The 12,585-nt window shown below is 35.1% G+C and overlaps 2 protein-coding genes across 2 annotated transcripts; both read right to left on the bottom strand.

Annotated features, from left to right (window-relative positions):
- Positions 1–694: 694 nt before the first annotated feature.
- Positions 695–1,891, bottom strand: LOC110780578 (uncharacterized). Its single transcript, XM_056842317.1, has 2 exons — positions 1,180–1,891; positions 695–835 (listed from the first exon to the last, which is right to left on the bottom strand). Exons 1-2 carry the CDS (start codon positions 1,743–1,745, stop codon positions 742–744), a joined length of 660 nt encoding a protein of 219 aa, XP_056698295.1. The 5' UTR covers positions 1,746–1,891; the 3' UTR covers positions 695–741.
- A 21-nt stretch (positions 1,892–1,912) lies between these two features.
- On the bottom strand, positions 1,913–9,566 carry LOC130471935 (aminopeptidase M1-like). Its single transcript, XM_056842293.1, has 15 exons — positions 9,257–9,566; positions 9,010–9,155; positions 8,654–8,756; positions 8,019–8,205; positions 7,829–7,922; positions 7,562–7,715; positions 7,376–7,480; positions 7,161–7,277; positions 6,958–7,071; positions 6,182–6,364; positions 5,773–6,028; positions 5,564–5,685; positions 5,386–5,483; positions 4,163–4,340; positions 1,913–2,125 (listed from the first exon to the last, which is right to left on the bottom strand). The coding sequence occupies exons 1-15, from the start codon at positions 9,482–9,484 to the stop codon at positions 2,060–2,062; spliced, it is 2,151 nt and encodes a 716-aa protein (XP_056698271.1). The 5' UTR covers positions 9,485–9,566; the 3' UTR covers positions 1,913–2,059.
- Positions 9,567–12,585: the final 3,019 nt, after the last annotated feature.

The raw sequence follows: 12,585 nt of genomic DNA, 5'->3' as shown, positions 1-12,585 counted from the left end.
CTTGCCACTTACTAGATGCTCTATTTCTCCCAAAATATTTAACGCTTGCAAATAATTTATGAGCTGTGACGGTTTCATATTACCATCAATAAAAACAAAAGGAAAGAAAAAAATAGAAAATGTGTAGTATATATAAGCAGCACTTTTACCATTAGCAATATTCCTTAAGAGTGATACCTTAAATTATATTATAAATTTACCTCTCATTATTTAAAATTAAATTCTCATCTAACAAAGCAAAGTCTCATCTAGGTCATGCACTCATCTGGAAGAATATATGCTATGTTATATTCAAACATGGAATTGTAATCGTACTCTCCAAGTAGCTTTAATAAGGTTATATATCCCACTTTTATGCATATATGCTATGTTATCACTCAAAATTTAGAATGGAAATTGTACAAAGTTCTGGAATTGGAGAAGTTCCACGCTACGTACCTAAGTCGATGCCTGTTGCAAGCAGTGAAAAAAGTCACAAAACCATGCAAAATGCTCCTAACAGCACGGAAAACCTAGAACAGGGAAGATAAATAGCTTTTGTCAAACCCAGAAGACAAAGGAGAATCAGAAAAATCAAATTGAGCAGTGAAACAAGACGTTTGGCATATCAGAACCTTTGAGAACAGATCATTCCAAAGTGAGCGCCACATTGAAACCTCATATGTCGTTGTTACAGTCGCCTCAGTAGTTGATGCAATATGAACTATACTACAAACAGATGACCACAAATCTCCAATCATTTCATATATCAGGGTACAGACAAAGGCTATGAAACGAACTGGCGCATTTAAGATTTCCCAGCAGGCCCAAAAAATTGGCAAAATGATGGAGATTGCTGCAAAATTTTCAACAAAACATGGTAATAAAATGCTGTTATCTTGTTATAGTTCCACATAAACGATACTTCCTCCATTTTTTTTAATGGCAACATATTCCTTTTTGGCACATATTTTCGTGGAAGAGATCAGAGAATGTAAATGGACAAATTAACTAAAATAACTTAAACATCAGTAAAAGGAAAAGGCTGGGTTACCGTGTTTAAGTTGCTTTACTTAATTTGTCTGTTCACCTTATCTAATCTCTTCATTAAAGCGTGTGCCAGGGAGAGATGTTGCGACTATAAAAAGACGGGGGAATTATTAATAAATGATCAGAACATATTACAGGCTAATAAATTACCAGTGGTCCAGATAAATGTCAGGATCAACCAGATTGGTAAGAATATTATCTCCACCACATTGCCAATAAAACTGCATGCATGAAGATCCGAAAACAATGCAGATGAATGAAAAGAAGCTCTCCGACATTTGAATACACACAGTCCAGAATGGAAGAAAGAATTCGGAAAATTCTATAAGCGGCTCAACAATTGGCTGAGCAAGAACAGAAAAAAATGATCTCATAGTATGTGTTATCATCAGAAGCCACTTAACAGCCTTTTCAAAATTATGCAAGAATAGCATTGTTCCCAAGTATTTGACCCTTGATACCATCTCCCAAGTCTCTATCCAATCAAAAACAGGTCCAAGCAAACGAGATGCTGTTGCCTTAAGAAGTGGCACATTCTTGTATAAGTCGTAAAACCCAATCACAACAGTGGTAATTGAAATGATCGTATATAAAGCTCTGGCAAGAGGACACATCCATGGACGATAAACATGGCCAACGACAGGATATGATTGAAGGAATATTACCCAAGATGGAAGCCCAGATTCTAAGAGAGTAAGCAAACGCAGGTCACCCATAATTATGTCTTTTAGCTTAAAAGGAAGGTTTCTGTCATTGAATCTAAATAAAAGTAAGACATCTTTGTATTCAGTCGCTTCAATGGTATTCTCACAATGTTCAAATGGGTCAAAAGTCCTACTGGGTGTCTTAGGAGTTTCCTCAGAGTAGGTATCGACTACCGCTCCAGAGCTGCTTGATCGTGTCACTTTTCTTCTTTTATAAGGCACGTTAGGAGGTGGTGGCGTATGTAAAATACTCGTGTCATTTTCAATTCCTGTGGTGCGTGCACCAAAATCAACTGAAACACCATAAGATAATGCATTCTCCGCTGCTACATCAAAAAAGCAAGTAGTCTCTTCATCCGAAAAATCCTCCTTGGCATCATGGAACACTTCATCTGTACGGATTAGAAAAAGGAATAAATGAAGAGATGAGATTTCCTACATTAAACTAGAAGACAGAGGAGGTTTTTAGAAGCACAAGGATATATCTTGCGCTTGCTACACGAGCACAAATAACAACTGGAAAAGTAAAGTGATTTCAAATAAAGGTAAAGAGAGATAATCCCTCCAGACTCCACCCCAAAGCAAGGTCCCTTTTGTTTGTTAAGGGTAGTTTGTCAATTAAATAAAGTCAAACAAGTCAATGTTTCTTGACATCCCGGGAATAATTTTGTCAAGGAATGTCAAGGAAGTTTCTTGTTTTTGTACTTTTTGGGTTTGACATTCTTCCTTGACATCTCGGGAACAATTTTGTCAATTAAATAAAGTCAAACAAGTCAATGTTGACTTTATAGTTTTGACGCCAACTTCTGTTACAAACTGTAACAGAATTCAGTTAGTCATTAGAGCTAGATCAGTAACTTTGGTGCATCAATGTAGCATATAAATACATGTAATCAGTCATTGTATTAATCACTCAATAATACAAACACTTCTACTTGTCTCTCTACTTTTCCCTCTCTTTCTAATTCTGTTTCTCTCTCTAAAGAACTCTCTCTCTTCTATATTCTACCTCCATTGTCCATCCTTCTTCCCTACTAACACCAATGGTGAACAAGTTCTGAATTATGCTTTCACTATTCTGAATTAGGGGCTTTAGATTATGAATTAATTATCCGGGCAAATTCTGAATTAATTTTTCGGGCACTTGCATCTTCATTCCTACTGACTGACACTTCTGATCTAATCTTTTCTACCAACCGTGCAATGGATGATCACATCAAATCAGGGTCTTTAGATTATGCCCACCAACTGTTTGACGACTGTCTATGTGAGATGTTTCTTGGAATTTGCTAACTTCTGGGTACAAACGCTATGGAGATGTTGTTTCTTGGAATTTGCTAATTTCTGGGTACAAACGCTATAGATTACCAGGGAAAGCATTTGAATTTTATTCTGAAATGTTATTTCAAGGTTATAGACAAAGCCCATTAACGTTTTCATCTGTTATGAGCATTTGTAGTAACACTGGTTTTTTGTTTGAGGGGACTCAAGTAAATATATTGTATAGTGATTTCACTTGGATTTTGCGGGGATTTGTATACTGGAAGTTCTATTGTTCATGTTTGTACGCAAATGGGGTTTGTTTATGATGGGTTGAAAGTTTTGGATGAATGTCTGAGAGGTATGTTGCTGTTTGGAATTTGGCTTTTCGAGGATTTTGTAAATTGGGTACAGTGGGATGAGATTGTAAGGTGATTTCCTAGAGTTAAATTTGATGGGGTTAAGTAACTTATGTTGAATGATCTTATGGCATTGTGTAACAGATATAAAAGCCACGTCAGCATATTACCCATAGTAGCAGGTCATTGTCTAAAGAAGCTCTTTAAAAGAAGATATGTCCAAAAGGTTGTGATATTCTTAGTCAACAAAAATTCAGCCCTTTTTTAACAGACCGTTTAAAGGTTGTATTTTTAGAATCAATTTTTCCTTTTTATTCTTACTTGTACATTAGTCAGCTTTTTTTTAATCTAAAACTAATAGGCTTTGGAGATGTCAAATTCCCTTATTTGCTAAAGGAGTTTCAGTTTTATTTTTAAGTTTGAAAGCTTTAGCATTGGTTGAACAGTTGTTTGAGAAGGGTAAAAGGTAGACTAAGGGTTTCCAAGTGCAATCTTTTTAATCTTTTTAACCCGGAGCTTGACTTAATTTTTGGTTTAGTACTTTCTCCCTCCCTCGACCAAAATGTGTTTTCTTATCTAACATAAAGTAGTTTATAATTGGATTTCCAAAATGTACTAAGGCGGAGTGATTGAAAAAGCAAATGATCCAACAACATTTTATAAAGCATCTTTTAGTAAAATTGTGTAAAAATCATTATTACAAGAATTGGGGCCATGTAATGCATATTTCAGGACACACAGAATAAACAATACTCCGTAAATGTTATGTATACATGTACAAGAGGAAGTCAGTTTTATGCGTTACACTACCTTTCTGGTATCAGGTGGTAGAAGCGGTGAATCCCTGTCAGCACAGAATGCGTCAAAACGCCTAATAGCTTCATTTAGGGTATTCTCGTCCCCAAGCTCAGCAAGCACAGTCAGCAGTTCCCCTCTCAACATGGCATCCAAGTGGCTCTCACCGGACTTAGAATCCCAGCCAAGTTTCCTGCATTATATTTAAAAAGAAAATAATCAAGAAGAAAATAAACAAAGTCGCAATTGGCTAAAGCAGAGCCAAAATCAAACTGTTAACAAATCCACAAGCATTGATGAGTTGACTCTTAATAAGCATGACATAAGCATAGAAAAGAAAAAAGACAGCCAGAAAACTAACAGATTCAGAATTCATATCAAACTACCCCTCAACAAACTAATGTAGTTCCACACTCTATGCCACACAAGCTCAAAAAAACCTTCAGCAGAAAAAGAAAGAATCTTTTCCATGGTTGCTTAACTAGAAATGTCTCCTACTGCTCAAACAACAGTGTTAAGATCCACCAGAGTTCAATGCGCACAGAAATTTCTCACACGAAATGCTCCATATTGAGTTAAACTTCAAATTTGAAGTAATTGTCAATATACCACACAGCTCTAAGCAACACAGAGAGAAAGACCTCTATTCTTAACTACTGAGCCATCCATATCTGTGGTTAAATAAAAACCAACTTTTGCTGCTACAAGGTAGCATGGTTAACTCTGAAATTTCATGATAGAAGAAATGCTTTTTCGCCCTCGTTTACGACTAAAATAGTGTACAATGTTGAAGTTTTCTTCTATTTTGCATAGTTGTTTATTTTAGTGATTTAGTTCATTCATTTTAAAGCTCTCCAGTAAATTATAAATTGATTACTCAGAATACTACACTGCTACGCACCATTTAAATCCACTGTTTCCCACGTTTACCATTCTCTCGCATATTTGAAAAGGACGTATACTAGACTCTCTCTAAGAATTACTTAGAGAATCAAATTTAGTGGACAATGAGCCAAATGAACAACAATTTGAGGTCATTAAAATAAGCTTGCTTACATCGTCAAAATCTATAAGTAATACAATAAGACCTAAAGTAAAAAAAAAAAATAACACAAAACAGACACATCTTGATTCAACTATTTGCATAAGATAATCATAAATGTAATTGTAGTGTGCTATGCATAACTGAATGAACTCATTTTGAGCTCATATAAATGGTAAACGTGCAGGATACTCACAGTGCAGGATACTCAAAGAGGTTGATGAAGAACTTTCTGAGATTATCAACTAATTCAGGTGTGGCGTCAGCAACTATTCTCATAACTTTGTAGCTAATCTGAGGAAACGAAAAAAATAAAAAAATTAGCATTTCACACAATTGAGTTGCTTCAGTAAAAAAAATGATGGTTAAATTACATTTATCAAATTGGATAGAACAGTATATTCGGTTTCCTCACTGAATGATGCAATCAAAGTCAACAAATTTATCAGAGATTGCTGACCACTGGTACACAGGGCAAACAAATCATCCAGAACACCTGTTGGTAAGAAGTTTAATGTCAAACAATTACAGAACTATTTATATAATAGAAATGACACAATAAAGCCTGCACAAACAAACTTACCAAATCTATCAGTTGCAGACAATTGGCCACTCTCTATAGCATGTCGAAGTTTAGCTCCAAGTTCTTCATCATATTTCACTCTATAAAACCCAGTCTGGTCCACATTAAGCTTAACATAAGCAGCATCTTTGATACCAAGACTTCCAGACTTCTCTTTCAGGAGATAACTGTAACGGTTATCGTAGGATCCGCAACATAAAGTGATTGGGACAATCCATTGGCTATCACTAGGGGAACCGCTCAACAAAAAGTGTGACTGTCATCAATTACACAATGTTAGATCTAGAAGTTATATAAGACATTAACAAGGAAAAGTCCAAGTGGTTGGTAATTAATTAATTTCTTGTAGTGGTAGCGCACTAGACCGAAAGTAAAAAAAATTACGAAGTATAAATTAAGCGCATTGCACCTGTTCTAAATCGAGCTTCTCGTCTTTGACCCTCACGGAAACAACCGGATATCCTTTCTGCTGTGTCCATGAATTCATTAGTTCCTTTACTGGTTCACCAGATACCTCCTCAAGAACAGCCCATAGGTCTTCAGTCTTTGCATTTGAGCAAGCATATTTCTTTATGTAGCGTGCCAGAGCTCTCTGGTAGAAGAATTTAGTTAAACATAAGTCAAACCATTAAACTTTGAAAGAAAATGAAGATAGAAGATACCAATATCAGGATGTCTAACCAAGCAAACATGTTAGGGAGACCAAAAGAACTTATGACGGAACAAAGCTACATTAGAAAGCCATGCAATGATGTGTGAAACTATTACAATGAAATCGACTTGCAATCAAAATTATTTCCATGGAATCAGCTTGAAAATTGTTTTCATCTGGGTATTTCGAGCATTTTACGAGCGAAGATGAAATTCTTCAACGCCAACCAATCCAATTCTATACTATGCCAACTCGTGTCAGTTAAAAAAAATAGAATTTAGAATTTTTCAAAGAAAAGGAATAAGTGAAGCTCAGATACTGGAAGTATGATGTTCTGAGGCACATGCACCAAACTATGCGTTCACTTGGGTGCATATAAGAATTTTCAGCGAAAAAAATAAACGGTATTTGAGTTTAACTGGAAACAACATGCAATTCCTAGAACAAAACAGAAAACAAGAAGTCAAAAACATATAGCAAATTCGGAAATTATACAGACACTCGGAAATTATACAGACACAACAGGAGTAAACCTGAAAAGTATCTGCCCCAATATAACTTTGAAGCATCCTGATGACAGATGCGCCTTTCCTGTAACTGATGGCATCAAATATTTCATCAATTTCACTAGCATGATTTATCTCCACCTGGAAATAAGACACAACTTTAGCATTATAAGTTGAATTTTTCAGATACTGATACACCTAAACAAGCAAACAATAAGTAAGAGTAAAACCTCAATAGCATGTGATTCAGAAAGACCATCCAGCCTAAGCCCATCAGTAGTCTGGTCAAGAAATTGAGTCCAAATATTCCATTCTGGAAAAATAGCATCAGCGGCTAAGTAGGATACCTGTGGACAGACCAATAATAATAAAATAATTTCAGTATTTAAAATGCTGAAATTTTCAGTTTAAACAGAACATTGCTTTGATTATAAATTAAAGTTACCCATGTTGCAAATCCCTCATTCAACCACAAATGAGTCCACCATTCCATAGTCACGAGATTTCCAAACCACTGATGTGCTAATTCATGAGCAACCACGATAGCAACCTTAACAGAAGAGAATTCCATTATTGAACAGACAGAACAAATAATTTAGTGATGCCTCAGCCAGCTAAGCAAACTAATTACCCTTTGCTTGTTAGCAGCAGCGGAGTGCTTCTCATCATACAGCAATGCATTCTCACGATATGTGACCAAACCATAGTTCTCCATGGCACCAGCAGCAAAATCAGGAATCGCAATCATATCCAATTTGGGCAAGGCGTAAGGCACATCAAAATACCTTTTAAAAGTGTGAACAGTATTATAATAACAAACAGATAAGAAGAAACATGGGAAAATATATACGTAGTAGTTTGGAATCAACAAAGAAAAGACAGTGTGAGAGCAAGTTACTTTTTATATAATTCAAGGGTCTTAACAGCAACCTCTAAAGCAAACTTCCCTTGGTCTGACTTGCCAACTTGACAATAACATCTAACTTTAATACCTGCACAATAAGAAAGAAATGTGGTCATATATAAAGATCCCCTGAGGCGTAGTTCATTAAAAAACAGTAGCACTACAAGCAGAATTCCAGGTATACCATCAGATGTGCTACTTTCCACAAAATCAAACAAACCCACAACTACAGCAACCAAGTATGTCGACATGATTGGTGACTCCTCAAAGTAAACAGTCTTAAGATCTCCTTCTTTCTTTTCTTCAATGACAGGCATGTTGGAGAGTGCTATAAGATTAGATGGAACATCCAGGGTAATCTTGAATGTAGCCTGAACAGAAAAGAGATAAACAAAATTCATACGATAAATAAGGAGCTGTAAACAGATTGGCGAGCAAATTAAAGTTTAAACAAAACTTGAACAGACTGCATCACTGCAAACAACAATCAAGAATTCCTAAGACTTGGTAATGTTAGCATTTTTGACAACTTAGTGTTTACCTACAAATCGATATCACTAGTAGCAGGAAAATCACCAAACAAATAGTTATGCGCATAATCACAGTGATGACACAACCCAACTCCATTATTTTCAAGGAATTCTTCTGATTATTGTTCTAATTGAAAATCTCTAACCCTAAGTTTAAGTGCTTCTGTTCCGAACAAAATCCTTGCATAACACGTGATTACATGAACACAGCAAACGAATTCAGATAGTTGTAAAGCTAATCTAAGCAACCCTAAATGAATCAGCAACAAAAGAAACAGAAAGTAAAAACCTTGGCTGCTGGTTCATCCCAGCATGGAAAACATCGTCGGGCGTCAGCTGGCTCAAATTGAGTGACTGCCATGTTCTTCTTCTCCCCATTGATCTCATACACACTGAACATAATTTCAAAAAAAAAAAGCACTCAAGGATCAAACTTTAGCAATCCGGAAAACTAACAGTGTGACAATGTAAATGGAGTTCAATCGATACATTGCATGCCAAATCAAAGTCCATGCAAAAGGCCAACTAATCAATCCCTTACTTTTAATTTTAAAACTTTCTGCAATACCAAAGACACATAACAAGAATAAAAAATTAAGAACCCAATTAAAACATTAACCATTTAATTGAAAAAAAATAAAATACCTTCTATAAAATCCCTTCATTTGATCATTTAGGGTTCCTTGAAAGGAAATATTCAAAACCCCAATTCCAAGCGAAAGCTCCTCCGCAAATTCAACAATTAATAACTCATCTTCTTCAATCAATCCCACTCCAGAAGCTCGAAGTTCCTAAATCAAATTTTAAAAAACAAATCTTTGTTATCCCAAAAACAAAAATGAAGATAACACCCAAAATTTTAAAACAATTCACATTGGAGAGCGATCATCACCTGAGAAGATGACTTGGGTTTGAAGGAAACAGATGAAGAATCAACATTGAGATCGGCAACATTGAGTACAAGGTATTTAGTCGATGAAACGACGTCGACGTCGATTGAAACGATGCCATTGAATATGCAGGAATCAAGGTCGGGTTTTAGGCGGATATCGTAGCGTTTAGGCGTTGCGAATTTGGGGAGACGAGGTTTGCCTTTGAAGTCTGAGTAAGGAGATGCCATTGTTTTTTCCTACTTGTTCTTGTGGAGTTTAAGTTTTCTCTCTCCTTTTGTTCTTCAAGTGAGTAGAGAGAGCAAGAGGATTCATGTGAAATTAATTGCAGTTGTGAACCCTGAAAAAAATCACGTAAGTAATGACAAATTGCAAAAAAAGAAAAAGAAGTTGACAAGTGTTTAGAAGAGGAGGATTTAAGGATATAATTCTAATTTACCTAAGGTATGAACCAAATTAACTACTCCGTAAGAGTGTTAGTAAAACTAATCTAAGAACAAACCCTATACAAGTAGGGAAGAACACTCTCATTGTTTTGAGCTGGTTGCTTTAAAGAGATTTTTTGAGCTATATAGTTGCTTTCATTCTTACACAAATCTTTTAAATTTCCTCCTTCAAAAAAAGTCTTTTAAATTTCCAGATATCATTATTTGCTTTAAATTAGTTTTATTTATATTCATGTTGTAGTTAACGGTAAGTTAACTTGACGGAAAGTAGAGTTGAGGTACTAAGGGATGAAAAAAAGAAAATATAAGTTCTAAAGGTGAAAAATTAAAAGGTGAGACCCCAAACATTAGCTTAACTCTTAATTCATTTATAAATTTTATAAGATGGTGGCTAAGATAGAAAAAAGATCAAAAAATTATATGATGGAAAATATTAATTTGAAAATCAAGGAGTATGATGTCTAATCGGTCGGGTAAGTACGAAGTATGATGCCTGGATCGTGAAAAAGCATGTTAGATCGATTTCAATGACAACCTAGCCAAGGACGCCTTAAACAATATAAAGGCCTTGTGCTAAATATGAAAGTGGACCTCGAAATTTTAATATGCCAAATTATATGTGTTAAATGCTTTTCTTGATTTGTAAGTAAGTAATTTTTTTTAATACACTACATTCTAACACAAAAACACAAAAAGAAATATACAATGAAATTTAATGAAATAGAAATACAAAAAGTAGCACACATAGAAAAACATAACTTATAGGGGTGAGGCTACCATTGGGCCTAAGTCGCCATCCCCCCAACCCTTACTCAGTTACTTGGGCCCTTAAAAAAGCTAAGTCAATCAACAAAAGCAAAAAGGTTTGGGCTTTAGATCAGTAGCCCCCTTAATTACATGCTATAAGAAATTAACAAATGATATTGCGTGCACTAAGTTTGTGAGATCTTAAGATTTAGATTCTTAGAATAAAGAGATTATGTCTTAAAAAAAACTCCACCTTCACAGTAATACAGAATATATGTTGATTATGTTTTCAAAATACACACCCATCGTCTTTAAATATACGGATTTTTCATGAAATACCCCTGAATTTTGGCGAAATTCACCAAATGCCCCTCGACTTTCAGAAATTCATAAAATACCCCTATTTCAATAATTAATGTATCAAATACCCTTATGACGTCATCAATCCTAATTAACCCATTTAACTCACCCATTAACCCATTTTTTTCCCAATTAATCCACTAAACTCCTAATTAACCCATTTTTTCTTTTCTCTCTCCCCCACTTTTTCTTCCAGTTTCTTCCATGGATCTCCCACCTCCACCAGGATGGTCGAATTTCCATCCGCCACTGTCGCCGCCAAGCAACAATAACAACATCAGCAGCGACGGTGGAAGCAGGTCGGCGACTAATTTTCTTTGTTTTTCGGCTGCACCACCAACTCATTTTCTCTCCTTCTGTCGCGACAAGTCCAACTCCATCTACCCCATCAACGCCATCAACAACTCCGACTAAAATTCCCAGAAAAGGGTGTAAGCAAGAGAGGCTCAAATCTGCATTTTATCAAAACAAAAGAGGCTCGAATTGGGGGAGAATTTTAAGGGAGAAACAACCTTTTTTCTGTTTGATGTTATTGTTTGCTCACTTTCTTTGAAGTTCTTCGTTCTTCAATTTACTCTAAATCTCTTCTAATTTCTCTTCGAATTTTGTTTCAATTCTTCGAATTTCTCTTCGAAATTCCTCAAATTTCTCTTCGAATCTCTGGGGTTTGTTAAATTGATGAAATTCGTTAAATTCGTTCAATTGCTTTGACTTTTTTGTGTGATTAAATATGATGGAATTTGGTTTGGCTTCGATGGAAAAAAATGTAGTCATGATTTAATGGTGAGCTGATGAAAGGAGGAAGGAGGAAGGAAGGAGGAGAGAGAGAAAAGAAAAGAAAAATTGGTGGGTTAGTGGGTTAATGGGTGGGTTAATTAGGTTTGTTAATGGGTGAGTTGATTAGGGGTGTTAATTAGGGATTAGATGGGTTAATTAGGCGTTAATTGGTCGATTATAGGTATGATGACGTCATTAAATATATTTGTTGTATTAAGTTTTGAAATAAGGGTATTTGGTACATTAAGTATGAAAATAGGGGTTTTTTATGAATTTTTGAAAGTCGGGGCATTTGGTGAATTTCGCCAAAACTCGAGGGTATTTCATGAAAAATCAGTTAAATATATTTTGATGTTTAACTCTTCAACTTTTTTTGTGTACTTAATATTTACTCCGTTTAATATACTTCCTTCGTTCTTATTTAGTTGACATAATTTGACTTTAGCACTATTTATACTCTTTTTAACAGTTTTTTTTTTATGCATAAGGTTAAATCTAGTCATGTGAGACCTTGTTAAATTCGTCTTGATAAATTTTTTGAAAATATCAACCTTTTATAATTTTTTCTTTTACATAATAAAAGATATTAGTGATAAAAAAACTATGCATTGACAAACATGACTAAAGAAATACTCTGTATGTCAACCAAATAAGGACGAATGAAGTATATACATAGTAAAAAGTACCACTCGTACTATTTGTGAAAAATATAAATTTATGCGATTGTTTTTAGTCAAATAACTAGTGTGTGGCCCGGGCGTTGCCCCGGGTTTTGACTTTTATTCGGATTTATTTGTTGTAAATATGTGTCCATGTATATGATGAGTCGTCATAGAATTATGGGGTTACACACAAGATTAGTTGCCGATTAATAACCTTCCCAAGCTGAAACTCCACGCTCTATTACCCCGAATGCATGTAATATGTTCTATAATTATTCAACCACTTACTCGTTATTACGTTCTATTACCCTGAGTATTTTTTAAGGCTTAATCTAGAAA

This window comes from Spinacia oleracea, chromosome 1 (genome assembly GCF_020520425.1).
Source record: "Spinacia oleracea cultivar Varoflay chromosome 1, BTI_SOV_V1, whole genome shotgun sequence".
Classification (NCBI taxonomy): Eukaryota; Viridiplantae; Streptophyta; class Magnoliopsida; order Caryophyllales; family Amaranthaceae; genus Spinacia; species Spinacia oleracea.
This window is presented reverse-complemented; position numbering and strand designations above follow the sequence as displayed.